The sequence below is a fragment of the Taudactylus pleione genome, unplaced genomic scaffold, assembly GCF_031769625.1.
Source record: "Taudactylus pleione unplaced genomic scaffold, aTauple2 ptg000536l, whole genome shotgun sequence".
NCBI classification, from domain to species: Eukaryota; Metazoa; Chordata; class Amphibia; order Anura; family Myobatrachidae; genus Taudactylus; species Taudactylus pleione.
This window is the reverse complement of record NW_028284938.1, coordinates 2,390,241-2,407,349: the sequence shown is the minus strand read 5'-3', so window position 1 is coordinate 2,407,349 and position 17,109 is coordinate 2,390,241. Positions and strand designations below refer to the sequence as shown.

Below are 17,109 nucleotides of genomic sequence, written 5' to 3'. Positions count from 1 at the left end.
CAGTGTCCTGTCCCTGGAGCGCACATCGGGGACACAGCTGCAGCCGGAGCAACAGGGGTAGCAGGTAAAAGGTTCCTTGCACTGCGGGGAGCCGGGACACAGTGGCGGTCCCCCTCTGGCTGGGCAGGCCACCGGAGGGGATGGCTCAGTGATGGCCGGTTTTCTCCACTCACCCACTAGACCACCAGGAACATAGCTTGTAATGGGACACTGTTTAAAATGGCGGCAAGTCCCCGAAGCTCGTACATTGGGGGGTAGCTCCTGTTCTCTCCATAGGGCAGCTCACAAAAGGTCCCTGCACTTTCCCCATTACAATGGCGGCCATTTTAAATTACTGCCCATTTCTATTATATCAAACTTGAGGCAGTTTACAAATTAGACAGTCATGACTGTGTATGCCCCATGTAAGGTGTCTGACTGCAATAATTAATTATTCTTATGCAGGTGGCCACAGGTTAATTTTCTATGTCTGACAGGATTTATACACTGTCTTAGGTGCCATGCCCATTAGGGTAAAAGAGCACACTTTGCAGTGCCCAAGGCCACATCTTATTAGAGGCCCTTGAAAGTACCTCTGTCAGTCTACAATATTAATAATGCCAGACTAATACCTCATTATACTAAAGCATAGGTTGTATTTGCTTTTTAGGGGCCATGTCCTAACATAACAAGAGTATATTTTACTCTCCAGAGTCCACAGTGCTCAGATAATGTGTTCTTTACAGATTCCTCTGTTTGTCAGCACCGCACAGCATATTCAACTACTAATGCCTCACAGTGTTTCTACATAGATATATGTAATCGCTGTTTTAGGTTTGTTTTCTAAAAGAATGTTGCCAGAGGTCAGATACGCTGCTCTGACTAGTAGCGCGCTTCTGAGCTAATAACCCTATAGATTCAGGTACATACCATTTACTAAGGCCTGTATTAATGTTTTTTGGGCTTTTTTCTTTACTGCCTGTGGTACATTCAGGCAGACCCGACCCACCTTTATCCTATAATTTGTCCTTTACAGTAATCTATGTCAAATTGTATTAAGTGTAATTACCTACTGGGTATGTATCCTCAACATTACCCACAAGATTTGATGTGCCTATGGCTCACATAGTGTTAATTACTCAGGTGCAAATTGACACAGCCGTGCCCACTCTGATTATTCTGTGTCCCTTTGCTGTTTTTTTCTACCTTTTTACATAACCTAACCTTCTTTAACTGACAGGTTGGTTATGTTGAGTGATCTGTAATGCTTCTTCTACAGAGTAAGGTGGTTGAATGGCATGCTGTGGTACTGAAGGATATTCTCTACGATAAGTAACTTTTTTTGTATACATATGCCATGTCTGAAATTGGGACCTCTCCCTCTAGCGTCTCTATCCGGAGTATGCGATGACCTAATATCTACGGCATCCCTGTAGACAGAGCCTGGTCGGTCGCTCTAGTAACATTGTGAACCGCTGGGTCCTTGGTTAGGTGGATTCGTTTGTCCTGCTGGTTGGGTTCACCATGTACAGCCTCAGGGTCTTTCAACTAGGCTATGGTCTGAGCCGTTTTGATTTACCTAACCGCTCTCAAGGTAAATGTGGCTTATACTGTCTTCTAGTTATGTAAGCCAAACCCGTTCTTGTTCGACTCTTCTGAACTTGGATGACAAGTCTTCACCGTCTGTTTAGTGTGCCACTGACTATCCATTAGTCTATTGCTGTGGGGTGTCCTGTATTGGGGTTTATCACTATCTCTTCTGTGTGTTGCTGAAATGTTGTAGTTTGTGAGGGTGCTTTGCATTTTTACAGGACTATAGATCTGCAGAATTCTAGACATCCTTCTGCCCTTTACTCTCTTCTAGGGTGAGAATATATGGGGAAATGCTAACTAGTTAATCACTTATAGGGTGGACAGGTCCTGCTATGGTAAGAGGACTATGGGGTTTCTTCCGTATCCTTGATGGGTACATCTTCCCACCGCTGCACTGCTTTTGACAGTTCTCTACCAGCCAAGGCCATTCTGGTAACCCCTTCTTTTCCTTGCAGGTCTTGATACATGGACGTTTGCCAGCCATCATTAGACACCCCCCCCCCCCCCCCCATTCCCTTGGAGTTTCTCCTCTGGGGCTGAACTGTCTGTCCCAGGGCCCAGGCCTACACCTAAAGCTCATTCAACCGGCTTGAAGGGGTGGCTGTTGAAATGGCCCTCATATAATCTAGGTTTTTTTTCGGTTGCAGTAGGCACACCGGGATTTGCCCCAGGAAACCAGGGTCACCAAGAGCATATTATTGGGTGATATGTACCTATTTGGACTTGTGCTCAGTACGGAATCGAAATATGGCAGCCTTCTGGCTGTTCTAGGTCTTATCCATTGTAGGAGTAGGTTTAGTTTTAGGTTTCCGTCTTTCTTCCCTGAAGGGGCACATCTAGGCCCTTCTGGTCTGGTTCCAGCGCAGGATTGCTCTAAGGCATGCTGTTCAGATTTTCCTCCAGGGGGTGCTTCAAATTCAATCTCCTGTCCTCCCCTCTCAGTTGCCCCCTGTGGTTTGTTTCTGGTGTTAGAGCTATTTTACTTTTATTCATTCCATTCATAGCTTCGGTGGACCTCTGCTGGCCCCCATGAAAGCCAGTATTCCTCCTTGCGCTCTCTCCTTCCCAACAGGTTTTCTCATGAGTGCTTTGTCACATTGATTCCCACAGGGCTCTGCAATTCTCTGCACCAGTCTTGATTGTCTTCCTACAGTGGCTTCTTCATTTCATATCAACCTGGAAATCATGGTGCCCCCTCTTCTGGAGAATGGGTCACAATACTCGTATTCCTTCTTTGCTTCGCTGTACCCTTTTGGTCCCTTTTGTCTTCAGGATTTCCATAGGTCAGATTAATTTTTTTGTACTCTAAAATGTTCATAGCAAGGACTGGCCAGCTACCAACCAGTTGCTGGCCAGTAGCCTGATCTTGGTCATTAATCCAGCTTTCTGTTGTTCAAACAAGCCAATTCTGAACAAGGTTAGAGCACATTCCACATGGTCAGTGGGCGCTTCCTCTAGAGAGTTCCTCTGTGGAACAAAGCTGCCATAAATTAGCGATCTATCTAGGGATAACGGCGCCGGTAATGACGGGCCATTCTGCTCACTCCCCTGCATTACGTGTGCAGTTACCAGTTCATACATCTTCCCCCCTGTCCTTGGGCTTTGTTAGTATTAACAGGCTGCTAGAGACATGGGGTGGAGGAGGAGCCTGTGCTGCTGCTTCAAACTTTAACTATTTGGTGCCCAGGCTTCTCCAGCTCCACCTATACCCTATGGTTCCAGTGTCCCCCATGGACTCAGAAAATAGCATTTTACAGGTAAGAACAAAAATCACGTTTTTATATGTAGCACAGTAGAGAAAGTCCATAGTGTCAAATAATCTACACATAATAGATTTAACTGAATTATTCTTTTACTGATTTTGATTGATGCTCAACTAGCGGATCATTTGTCAATTTGAGAGACAGGTCCACTTAGACATTATTAACTATGGGATCCCATGAGAATTGGGATCCCATAGTTTAAATTTTCTTTTAACTTTGACATTCTATATAACATTTATTATATAGTTATATATTATATACAGTGGCGGCTCCTACTCTCTTGGGAAAGGGGAGCTGCACTTGCTGCAGACAGTCCTGGCTCCTGCGCAATGGAACTGGCTAACTCCTATACCAGTGCATGCACACAAACATCGGCTTCTAGGGACTGCAACGGCTGCAGCCACTAGAAGCTGGTTAGGGCTGTCAGAAATACAGAAGAGTGGCTTCCTATTGGAATGCTTTGATCTGTTAATAGTGGCCCGGACTGGCAGTCCCAGGGGGAGTAAATACCTCCCCCTGGCACTGTCTGTCCTGTGTGCGATTAGCAGATAGTGATTCCAATGGGAAGCCACTGCCAGTGATGCTAGTGCACAGATTCACTGGCTCACTGTAGGTGATGGATTTTGCTGAGGGAACTGCAGCCCATAGGTAAAATCTGCCACTGATTATATACCTACATTGAAGATTGTGCAAATATATTTCACTCTTTGATCCCCAAGTCGGTTGCCTCTTCACTCCACAAAAACAGCAGCTCTTATTTATCATGTCTGGCTATACGTATTAAATATTTTGGTCTGATTTGTGTGGCAGAAACCTAGATCCTGATTTCTGATTCACATGCAATGCCAATGTTTATGAAGTTGAGGCACAGTTGCAATTGAGACGCTTAGGGGTAAATTTACTAAGAATCATGTATGGCCGAGTAAACACACTGGCCATCGCTTAGATGATTTACTAAGAATCGTGTCTGGTCAAGTAACCACACTGGGCATCGCTTAGTTGATTTACTAAGAATCGTTTCTGGCCGAGTACACACTGGGCATCGCTTAGATGATTTACTAAGAATCATGTCTGGCCGAGTAAACACACTGGGCATCGCTAGGTTGATTTACTAAGAATCGTGTTTGACTGAATCATGTTTTCCAATTCTCTATGGAATCATGTTTGATCGTGTGTGAGTTCAGTCTTATTTGACTGACATGAATAGACCTGCCTGTGAGCAACGTGTTGTGACAATGTGTTGCTGTTCATACGACTAGTGCAGGAACCCTCGTGAGGTTCCTGTCAGTCTTCAGTGAAGCGCTGTATATACATCCAGTAAATACAGCTGCTTCTGCATACGCTGGTTCGGGGATTCGGTTTGTTTTTTTTGCCAAGTCCCAGGATGTCTACGGGACAAGGGGACTGACCAGCACCAGGGAGTAGGTAAGTATGTAGTGCGAGTGACTGTATGTCTATATATTTTCTTCACAATGGAGGTACAGGTGTCAACGGCCTTCTGGCACTTGTAGTTCTACAAGTGCCGCAGGGCAGGCTTGCTGGGACCTGTAGTCCCGCTGTGAAGAACAATTGTAGTACTGTATTTAACCCATTTACCTGCACGCACTGCCATCAGGGGTGCAGGGAAGAGGGGACCCTCAGGAGGGGGAACACCATTTTATTTTTGGGGTCTCCATTTTCAAATGATTGCCAGCCCTTGGCTGACAAGTTTGGGGCTGGATTATATTATGGCAGGGGGACCACACACTGTGCCCAGTGCTGGTTATAGGAATATAGGGGAACTCCATGTCGGTTTTTTCCCTAAATTTTCCTGAGCCACAACAGGCTCAGAGGACCAGGGCTGGTTATGCGTCTTTTTGGGATTTTTTTAACCACTTATTACACATATAGCACAAAGAAGCCTGCAGAGATGACACTGATCTGTGCAATGCTTCTGCTAAACACGATGCTGATAAGGTAGTCTATTTAAAACTTCTATTTTGCCTGGGGTTTGCTCCATGTACGATCGTGTTTGCAAACATGATTCTTGGTAAATCCCTGTGTTGTATTCCTGTTTATGGAAAGTACTTGTGAGTTGGTTTAGTGGTGTATTGACTTCTATCTGTGTGTTCAGCCATGTTTTGCAGATAGAATTGTGTTTTTACACCCGTGTTGGAATATCAGGGGAAACTCATGGGAATGCAATCTCTGCCAGACATGATTCTTAGTATATACATACTCCAAAGTATTAGAAATGTATTGGGCATTCCTGGGCGGTGACTGGGAAGGGACTATTCAGACACACGATAATGATCCATATATGGGCGTGTTATGAGAGTGTTGCGTGGGTGTCGCTGACGGGTTGCGTACACAGGCGCTTAATCGCTCACATTGGTGGCCAAGCATTATTACAGCGCCCAAAGATGCTGAAAGTGGGCGTCTCATTGCTTGTACATTCAGACACACGCTGGTACGCCAGGTGAAGGGCTGATACTAGCATTAGAATATAGTTGCAGACTCTAATATGGCAAAAGATGCTAAAGCGGTAGTAGCGGTGTGCAACTTAGGATCACGTCTTCACTGACCGATTGCACAGATCCACGAAGACATTGGTTTGTCAGGGAACATTCATTTAATTTCATGCTTTTAATGTATCAATGGTGGTAAGCTATGACCATATCTTTTGTAACATACACATACTGTATGTACACATATGTCTTACCCCTACCTTCAGAAGTAACTAATTCATTTTCTTTACTATCTTTTTCAGCCATTCTTTGTAGATCACAATTCTCGGAGCACTACTTTTATTGATCCTCGTCTTCCATTACAAAGCAGCAGACCAACCAGTGCATTGCTTCATCGGCAGCATTTAACAAGACAGCGCAGTCACAGTGCTGGGGAGGTTAGCCTGACGTGTAATGAGTCACACTGTGTCATTTAGGTGTAAATGAACTACAAGTAGATGTAGTGATGAGTACAAATAGGGTTTCTTGTCTTAATTTTTTTTTTTATAATAATAATAATTTTTATTGGCTGAATAATTTTGCACAAATATAACACAAAACATTGCAATAATACACACACGGGGTGAATATATATGAAAGAAGAGAGAGAGAATAGCGTTAGTGCAAATATGGCAAAGCTCCTCTTGCTCGTCAGGAGCTAACAAATGGGTAGTTCATTTACAAAGCAATGAGTGACAATGAGATAAAGAAATAATTATGTGAATCCCGCATAAGGTAATGAAATTAAGTTAACATACTAGTTTAAAAAAGGGCACCTCTGTCCAGGACAGTTAAGTTATACAATCTGGTTAGTTGAAAACAATGTTTGAATGTCTGTTTCAGTTCAGGAGACAAGGTCACAACATAGGGTAACAGTGGCGTAACTAGGGTATTTGGAGCCCAGGGCAAATTGAAAAATGGAGGGCCCCCCCTATGTGCTCGTGCTGAAAAAGGGGCATGGTCATTGAAAAATGGGGCGTGTCAACATGACACAACCCTTTCTCGTCATTCTGGGAACAGTCCTTTCCATTCCATATGCACCTTAATGCAGTGCCCCTAGTAGTGGTCCCTATTATGCAGTCTCCCAGTAGTGGTCCCCCATTAGTTCCCCTTATACAGTGCCCCCAGTAGTGGTCCCCCTTATGCAGGCCCCCAGTAGTGCCCTTTATACAGTGCCCCCAGTAGTGCCCTTTATACAATGCCCCCAGTAGTGGTCCCCCTTATGCAGGCCCCCAGTAGTGGTCCCTTTTATGCAGGCCCCCATTAGTGCCTCTTATATGGTGCCCCCAGTAGTAGTCCCCCTTATGCAGGCCCCCAGTAGTAATCCCCCTATGCAGTGCCCCCAGGAGTGGTCCCCTTATGCAGACCCCCAGTAGTGCCCTTTATACAGTGCCCCCAGTAGTGTTCCCCCTTATGCAGGCCCCCAGTAGTGATCCCCCTATGCAGTGCCCCCAGGAGTGGTCCCCTTATGCAGACCCCCAGTAGTGCCCTTTATACAGTGCCCCCAGTAGTGTTCCCCCTTATGCAGGCCCCCAGTAAGTGATCCCCCCCTATGCAGTGCCCCCAGGAATGGTCCCCCTTATGCAGGCCCCCAGTAGTGCCCTTTATACAGTGCCCCCAGTAGTGGTCCCCCTTATGCAGGCCCCCAGTAGTAACTCCCCCTATGCAGTTCCCCTTATATAGTGCCCCTGTAGTGTTCCTCCCTATTCAGTGCCCCCAGTAGTGGTCCCCCTTATGCAGTGCTCCAGGAGTGGTCCCCTTTATGCAGGCCCCCAGTAGTGCCACTTATACAGTGCCCCCAGTAGTGGTCACCCTTATGCAGGCCTCCAGTAGTGATCCGCCCTATGCAGTGCCCCCAGTAGTGGACCCCCCTATGCAGTTCCCCTTGTTCCCCCAGTAGTAATCCCCTTATATAGTGCCCCTAGTAGTAGTCCCCCCTTTGCAGTGCCCCAGGAGTGGTCCCCTTTATGCCTCCAGTAGTGGTCACTCTTATGCAGGCCTCCAGTAATGATCCCCCTTATACAGTGCCCCCAGTAGTGGTCCCCCCTGTGCAGTGCCCCTTGTCCCCCCAGTAGTAAGCCCCTGATATAGTGCCCCCAGTAGTAGTCCCCCCTATGCAGTGCCCCTTATATAGTGCCCTCAGTAGTAGCCCCCTATGCAGTGCCCCCACTATGTAGTGCCCCTTATTTAGTGCCCTCAGTAGTAGTCCCCCCCCTATGCAGTGCCCCCTGTAGTGTTCCCCCAATGCAGTGGTCCCCCGTTGCAGTGCCCCTAGTAGTGGTCCCCCTGAGTAGTGACCCCCAGTAGTGGTCCTCCAATGCAGTCCCCCAGTAGTAGTCCCCCCCCCCCCCCAGTATTGCCCCCAGTAGTGGTCCCCCGATGCAGTTCCCCCAGTAGTAGTCCCCTCACCAGTATTGCCCCCAGTAGTGGTCCCCCAATGCAGTGCCCCCAAGTAGTAGTCCCCACCCCAGTAGTCTCCATCACCCCCCCCTGATGCAGTGCCCCCAGTAGAAGTCCCCCCAAAGTAGTGCTCCCGGTAGTGGTCCCCCCCGATGCAGTGCCCCCAGCAGTAGTTGTCATCCCCCCCCTCCTCCTACAGCAGCGCAGACAAACACACATGTAAATAAAAAAGAAAAAAAAACCACTTGTCTGAATCCCCGCTACGGCTCCTGCTCCCGCCGCCATCCGCATCTCCGTCCTCCCGGGGCAGCACGCTCTACATTACAGGAGAGACGTCATGACGTCTCTCCCATTACTGACTGGGGGGGCCAGAAGATGGAGCTCATGAGTGAGCTCCTGCCCGGCTCCGGCAGTGGGCGAAGTAGTAAATGAGAGTCTGTCTGACTCTCATTGGCTGCTAATTAAAACAAACACACAGCCACCGTCATGCGGCTCTGTGTTTGTTACTTACTGTGTAGTGCTGACCAAACTCCGTCCGGTCAGCACTACACTGACCACGGTGTCCTGGGCCATGGCCGGCGATAAGTTGGACATGAATATTGTTATCGTTCATCGTGTTCAATATTGCCCAGTGTGTATTCAAGAAATCGTTAACAATGCGCGCTCCCGAGGATCGTTAATATCTTTCATCGACTGTACTTGCAGGTCAACCTGACGATATCATCAGGTTCTGCAAGTACAGGAATAAGGGAGGGTGGCGTCACTGAACGATATTGTTAATGATATCATTCAGTGTGTATTCTCAACGTCGTTAACGAGATTGAGCTCGGCAATGCAGGGGAAACACTTAATGATATCGCTCATGGGTAAGGGAGACCTGTGACTGTGCCTTTAATTAGAGTTGCTCTTTACTTTACAAGAGATCACCGGAGTTGCGAGTTGCAATTGACTGATGTTACTGTGACAGGCAGTCACAGAGATCCCATTAGAAATCCTTCCCCCCATCTTTAAGAGACAGTGCGCCTGTTGGACGCGGGAACATTGCAGAGGGGGCTAGACGGAGCATACAGACATGCAGTGTGTCTCAGTTGGCATTGCTAGACAGAGTTCTATCTGTGTCCAGCAGTACGGGCCTGATTCAGAGCCGCTCGTAAGCGGCCGCTCGTTCGCTCCGAGCGATGTTTGCCCAACTGCGCATGTGTACGGATCGTTATACGCATGCGCGAACCAGTCAGTGCGGCCGAAATTCATGTGCTCGCAAAATAGCGAATGCCTGATAATTTGAGTGACAGGAGTAGGCGTATGTCGGTGGTAACGGGGGAAGGTGCTTGAAAACGGGGAGTGGAGATCCGAACGCAGGCGTGCTTAAAGGTCAAAGCGGGCGTTTTATGGGTGTGCATAATTAAAACAGCAGCGTCATTGACCACGTCACTGGGTTATTTTATAGCCAGAACTGCTCATACCCTGGTCGATGTACTCGATTAATCTAATAAATAGCGGACATGACGTAGGATGCGAGCGGCCAGGGGGCGTATTTTTTCAAAAAACGACCGCAAGTTTTGTTCGCTCGTTCAGACCTAGAGACGTGAACAGACCGCAAAGAGCGAACGGTTGATTTGAATAGCCACCCCTATTTTCTGGACGAGCGAGCGCTAATTGCGTCCGGCTCTGAATCAGGCTCTAAGTGCTTAAAATCTTTTTAAAAATATAGTGACATATTTAATCATTACCAAGTACTACACTGCCCCCACCCAGCTACTTGTTAATGCCACCTAGCTGGCAATATAAATACATACACAGTTACACACATATATATATATATATATATATATATATATATATATATATATATATATATATTTGTTTTTTAAAGAAAACTCTCACTTACCCCACAAACAGCCGCTGGGATAGTGAAGATGCGGTGCTGCAGGCACAGCTTGTGTGCTGTGCTGTACCTGGCTGCGGTCGATTCCACTTCCTCCTCCCACCTCCTCAGTGCCAGGTGGACATTAAGTGACGCGGTAATATGAAGGAGTGCAGTACCTGCAGCGTATTGTTGCAGGCGATGAAACATGGGTGCATCATGTGACACTGGAGACTAAGCAAGCATCCATGACATAGAAACACGTATTGTCCCCACCTTCAAAGTAATTCAGAACGACTCCATCAGCAAAGAGGGTCATGGCGACCGTGTTTTGGGACCTCAAGAGCATGCTTCTTGTTGATTTCTTCACCAAGGGAAATACTGTGAATGCTAACCGCTATTGTGACACATTGAGCCGGTTGCGGAGGGTAATTCTTCGAAAACAACCTGGGTTGCTGCGAACAGGCATCATATTGCTGCACAATAACGCCAGGCCACACTCAGCCAACCGCACTCGTCAGTTGTGTTACTGGACCATCCTCCCTGCAGCCCTGACCTGGCACCGAGTGATTTCCATCTCTTTGGACCATTGAAGAAGCACCTGGGTGGAAGGTGATTCGCAACCGGTGGTGAAGTTCAGCAAGCCGTCATGTCCTGGCTTCATGTGCTTGCCACTGATTTCTTCTATACCGGGATGGATGCCTTGGTGTATCATTGGAACAAATGGAGAAATAATCTGTACTAAGGCCATACTATTCATTATACATATATATGTACGAGTTGCATAAATTTACGCAATGAGAAGTCTTGTTACCTTATTTATTGAGCCACCCTCATATATTAATATATATATAAATAAAATGATAGCAATTTCAACTTAGATGTATATTGTGTAGGATACCTAGACAGAATTAGCTATATTTAGAATTTTTGTCTGACTGTCCATCTCTTTGCTGGTTGGTTGGTTTGTTGTTTGATTTCGATAAAACCATCACTATTCAATTTGGTATATATCAGGGAATCATATAAGCTATATATCATTGCATCAGTACTCAAGGAAGGTAATCCCAGGGCTGCGAGGCTTCGAGGCAAGTGGTGGGGGAAGGTGCACCCACCCACCACCAATCTCGGGAGAATAGACCACCCGCAGTATCCTGTCTTTCTAATGAAGTGGGCGGGGTGCGTGCATGACAAAGTGATTAATTGTAAATTGTGTCAATAAGGTTGCAGCAAAGGTGGTTTAGATCATGTAAATCAGGTCACCATGCCCCCCCACTTGCCACTAGTACATCCCAAAGGGGAATCCTGAAAGTCGAAAAGTATGCTTTTATGTTATAAAGAACAATATATACAAGCACAAATGTGGGAAATTTGCACTTGTTTACATTGTACTCCAGTTTACTTCACCACCAAACTGTATTTTGTATATACTGTATGACCTTTCGCTGGATCTTATGTGCTTTTATTTTTTGTTTTGTTTTTAGAAACTAAAAAACATTGCATAACATTTGTATTGGTCTTATTAACTGCACAGGTTGGGGAAGATGCGCGTCATTCTGGTCCCCCTGTATTACCGAGGCCATCTAGCACTTTTAACTCAGTCACTAGAAGTCACTATCAGGATATGATTCCGGTTGGTATGTATTGTGTTGAGCATATATCTATCATATATTTACTTTATCTGCATAGCTTCGCTACTAAAATGTACAGCATATTATAGCATTTTTATGAATACCTTTTTTTGTACTCCTGTAATTCATTCTTAGTTTTGTATTGTACAGGTTGAGTCTCCCATATCCAAAATGCTTGGGACCAGGGGTATTTTGGATATCGGAATATTCCGTATTTTGGAATATTTGCATAAAATAATGAATTGTCTAGGGAATGGGACCCAAATCTAAACACAGAATGCATTTATGTTTTATATACACTTTATACACATAGCCTGAATGTCATTTTATACTATATTTTTAATAATTTTGTACATCAAAAAAAGTTTGTGTACATACATGAAATTCATTTATGTTTCATATACACCCTATACACACAGCTTGAAGGTTATTTTATACAAAAAATTTTATAATTTGTGCTTTAAACAAAGTTTGTGTACATTGAACCATCAGAAAGCAAAGGTTTCACTTTCTCAGTCATGCTAAAAATTTTCCGTATTTCGGAATATTTGGATATGGGAGACTCAACCTGTATAATTAGCTACAAAACCTGGATTATTAGCTGGAAGCTATTCTTTGCCACATAAGTCATTACAACATTGTACTACAAGACAGAATTTTACCTATTTACCAAATTCATCTACTATGACTTTAATGACTTTTTCATTGTTTCCTTGATACTTTGGCATATATTTGTTAAACAAAAACATGATCATAATGTTCTTGAAATGAAGCAATCTAATCAGACTAATATGTCATGCGTAAGATAAATAAACACATATATAGCAATTAATTTGCAATTTAGAAGTCTAGTTAACAAAGACCAACATTGGTAAAGATTTCCTATTGCTGATTATCTCTGAAGCCCTCTCTTATCTCTCAATAAAACCCCTGGTTTCACTGGATTTAGAGAGTTTCTCTCTGTAATATAGACCCCTATTATGTAATATTGACCCCTTAGTCTGCAAATGAACTTTAATAACTTTGTAGGTGTGAGTTTTATGAAAGAACCTATTGAAAATATAATCTTTCAACCTTGAAGCATGAAGGAGAGAGAATTGGCAGCACTTTTACAGTCACGTCTATGAGATTTAAGTAGCACATACTGATAAATAATGTATGATGCGTCTACGTGACCATTTCTCTTTTTCTAAATCTCCTTTATTTACGCATTTTACATTAAACAGAAAGTTAACAGATGTACAGTACATGACAGGTTGTGTAGTACAAAAACAGCTTTGGTTCCACATTGCACCTCATTTTAAGCAAAACTATAACCAAAGTATACAGGGTTACATAGCAAGATACATGATGGCAGTGTTTGAGGAGCAGCAGATGTATGCACAGGTAACAGCGGAGTGAAGTGAGGGTGTTCCTACCAATTTACACAGTACTGTAGGTATATCAGTACTTTTGTGAAACATTAAAAAGCAAGATTTTATTTCGCAGAGTGAGACAACTGACAAGCAGAAAGGTGTTATTCACCCCTCATATTTGGAATATTTTCACCACTGAACATAACATATATAAATCCTCTCTCTCTCTCTCTCTCTCTCTCTCTCTCTCTCTCTCTCTCTCTCTCTCTCTCTCTCTCTCTCTCTCTCTCTCTCTCTCTCTCTCTCTATATATATATATATATATATATATATTTATTGTGACACAGTCGGGATAGGGGTCCCTCTCCTGGGTAGATGGACTCCCTCTTTGCACACGCAGCCGGAGACACAGGACACAATTCTGGGGTTCTTGTGGAAGCTGGTCAGAGCCAGTCTTTATTGTACTGGACATATAAATAATACAAAACACAAACAAAATCCTAGCCCATCTGTGAGCGCGGAGGCTTTTCCATTTGGAATTCCAAGCGGTGGACTCGTTGGGCACGAACAAATGAGGTGACCCCCAAGCGAGTTAGGATCTCCCGTTTTAGCTTTTCATAGTCCTTTGCATTAGCCAGGCACAAATCATAGTAGGCCTTTTGTGGTTCTCCAGACAGGAAGGGTGCCACAAGACTTGCCCACTGTTACTTGGGCCAACTCTCCCTTTCTGCGGTTCTCTCAAATGCCGTGAGATACGCCTCCACATCATCACTTGGAGTCATCTTCTGTAAAAAATGATTGGCACGTATGGAGCGAGTGTGGGTTGGAGGGTCAGTGGATGCATCCACAGACCGAGCTACTAGGTGTTGTACTACCTCTTTTAAGGCCTGTTCCTTTAAATTTTAAAGGAAACTTTTTTCCTTGCTGCAATTTCAGTGTGTGATTGCTCGCATTCTCCACCAATTGTGAAACAGTCGGGATAGGGGTCCCTCTCCTGGGTAGATGGACTCCCTCTTTACACACACAGCAGCCGGAGAAACAGGACACAATTCTGGGGTTCTTGTGCAAGCTGGTCGGAGCCAGTCTTTATTGTACTGGACACATAAATAAGACAAAACACAAACAAAATCCTAGCCCGTTTGGGCTCTAACTAGACAGCAGGTTCCCTCACTAACAGAAGACTAAATAAGTTCATGTCCACAGTACTTACAGGTGGTTTCACACAGTGTCTCAGAGCAAACTAGCCTGTGGGCCTGCTCTCCCAGGTATGAGATACTCAGCTATAACAAAACCCAGCTTATCTGAGCCACTTTCAGGTGCAAGCCCTAACGAGCCTGCTACCAGGCTGAAAGGCCCAACACCTGGAGTGGCCTGTGGATGGAGCCCTCCCTCTCCTCACATCCACACCCCCAGGACCCATTCCGGCTTTTCACTAAAGCCGACATTTCTAGTCTGTTTTCCAAACAGACTTCTCCTGGGAGTTTTAAAACACATAGAACAGGAATCTGGGACAGACATAGAAGCCATTCAAAACTGCTCCAGTGCTTCTATCACAATATATATATGGCAAGTAGCAGCGTTGAAGGAGCACAGACCAAAGAGAGAGGTCCTGATTTCCATTGCTGGGTGTGTAAATAAAACACGCATACTGTCATTGGTATCAATACATTATCCCTTATGCACCTATCGATGAAAACTTTTACTTGAATAAATGATTTTAATAAATTTAATAAACATACAGTTTTGCAAAAAATTTTATTTCCCAAATTATTTATTACTTATCGTATTATATTCACTTAACTCACTTTTTGGATTGTTTCAGGTTACAATGAAAAAATTGTTGCGTTCTTGCGTCAACCAAATATTTTTGAAATTCTTCAAGAGCGTCAGCATGAGCTTTGCAGGAATCATTCTCTCAGGTAGGTATAGACTGCTACAAAGCATGGTAATGCAGCAGCCCATATGCATAGGGGTTATTTGTTGGGTTCATGGATACTGAGCTGATTACATATATGCCCATTATCTGAACGTTTATATGAACTTGTGAATTAACATAGCGTCACTGGCATGCACATTGGATAATACAATGGATGTAGGCTTGTAGTGTGCTCTATTAATAGGTGAGCTAGCTGTGAACATTTGGAATCAGTGCATTGTATGCATATTTATCTACTCTGGGAGACTCTCATATTTCAGGGAGTTCTGCACAGTGATGGGTGGGGCCTCCATGGTGCAAATCGCTCCGCCATGCCTATGCACTTACCCCACTGATCTCCTGGGGGAAAGGTTATAGATGTCGGCAAGTATGATTTCATGTGACTCATCGATAAAAAGGTTGTCCCCTAAAACTACAAAAGGTGCTATGAATTGCATGTGAGCAGTACATAGTGAAATTACATGACTCACACCCAGTGGCGTAACTAGGGTATTTGGAGCCCAGGGCAAATTAGAAAAGGGACCCCCCCCCAACACCCCGAGATGTGCGCGCACCGAAGGCACGCGCAGGAAAAAAATGGGCGTGGTCACTTAAAAATGGGGTGTGTCAACATGACACACCCCTTTATTTTCACGCTGAACATTCCTATCCATATGCACCTTAACCCCAGTAGTACCCCTTATACAGTACCCCCAGTATGCAGTTGTCTTCCCTCTTATGCAGGCCCATAGTAATGCCCCTTATACAGTATCCCCAGTAGTGGTCCCCCTTATACAGCCCCCAATTAGTTCCCCTTACTCAGTACCCCCAGTAGTGGCCCCCCCAAATGCAGTGCCCCCAGTAGCAGTCCCCACAATGCAGTGCGCCCAGTATCGGTATCCCCTTATGCAGTGCCCTTTATATGGGGCCCCCAGTAGTAGTCTCCCCCCTATGCAGTGCCCTTTATATAGTGCCCCCAGCAGTAGTCTCCCCCCCCCCATGCAGTTTTCCCAGTAGTGTTCCCCTTATGCATGCACCCTGTAGTGATCCCCCCTATCCAGTGCCCCCTGTAGTGGCCCTTCCTACTATTGCCCCCAGTAGTGGTCCCCCGAGTACAGTGCCTCTAGTAGTAGGCCCCTTTTATAATGTTCCCAGTGGTAGTTCCCCCCCAAGTAGTAGTCCCCAGTAGAATAGCCACCCCCCCCCCCAGTAGAGGTCCTCCCAATGGCGCCCCCAGTAGTAGCCACCCCTCCCCCAGTAGAGGTCCCCCCAGTAGTAACCACCCCCCCTCCCCCGTTGTGCAGATAGGTTAAAAAAAAAAATATATATATATATATATATATGTACATAAAAATATACTTACCTGAATCTCTGCTCCTGGTCCTGCTCGCGACGCCGCTCCCGCCCGGGCTGGCGCGCTCAGCATAATGGGACAGACGCCAGGTACACCAGCGCACATGTGCCAGGTACACCAGCACACACGTACCAGGTACAAGTCAGTCATACTTATATCCACATACTCAAAACACCTAACCAGCACATAAAGTTTCTTAACATTTGTTTTCATAGTGAAAAACGCATTTGCCATCGTGTTTGATTTAAATAACAATACAGACCATCTATTATACAACACTATAATCTCCCTACTCATGCACAAAGAAAATCATTCTAAGATGTGCCCACAAAAACATATAATATAGGCACAAGCACTTATCAGCTTCACTGGCGAATGCTCAACCAGCCAACAAGAAGCAACTAACTAGTGCTGCCAACCGCCATCATTATCACCATGTACGTTAGTGCACCAGCCACTGGGCACCCACATGTGACACAGCTACTGACAGACTGATCTGCATCTCATCTCAGTATGCACTTATCCAAGCACACCCTTATAGCCCCCATACACCTACACGATTTCTGGACGATTACACGATTTTCAAGCAATCATAAGATGGATTTTGTGAAAATCGTGTCTTTTTTTTAGTAACTTACAATCCGATGCGTGCTCCCGCTGTTCGTACAATCGTGTCTTCTGATCATATGTGCAGCACATCTTGCCCGTCGTATCCGTATGAGGATCGTGCCATTTATTTTGTTCATGCGATCCATCGTGTGGCATTTCA

General features: G+C 45.1%; 1 protein-coding gene across 3 annotated transcripts in view; it reads left to right on the top strand.

Moving 5' to 3' along the window:
• The window catches only part of HECW2 (HECT, C2 and WW domain containing E3 ubiquitin protein ligase 2), a 455,376-nt gene that overhangs the window by 371,653 nt on the left and 66,614 nt on the right, over positions 1-17,109 (top strand). For all 3 annotated transcript variants that reach the window (XM_088451025.1, XM_088451024.1, XM_088451026.1), the window contains 3 exons: positions 6,085-6,219; positions 11,620-11,722; positions 14,894-14,990. In XM_088451025.1, the coding sequence (XP_088307151.1) occupies positions 6,085-6,219; positions 11,620-11,722; positions 14,894-14,990 (335 nt within the window). The remainder of the gene's footprint in view (positions 1-6,084; positions 6,220-11,619; positions 11,723-14,893; positions 14,991-17,109) is intronic.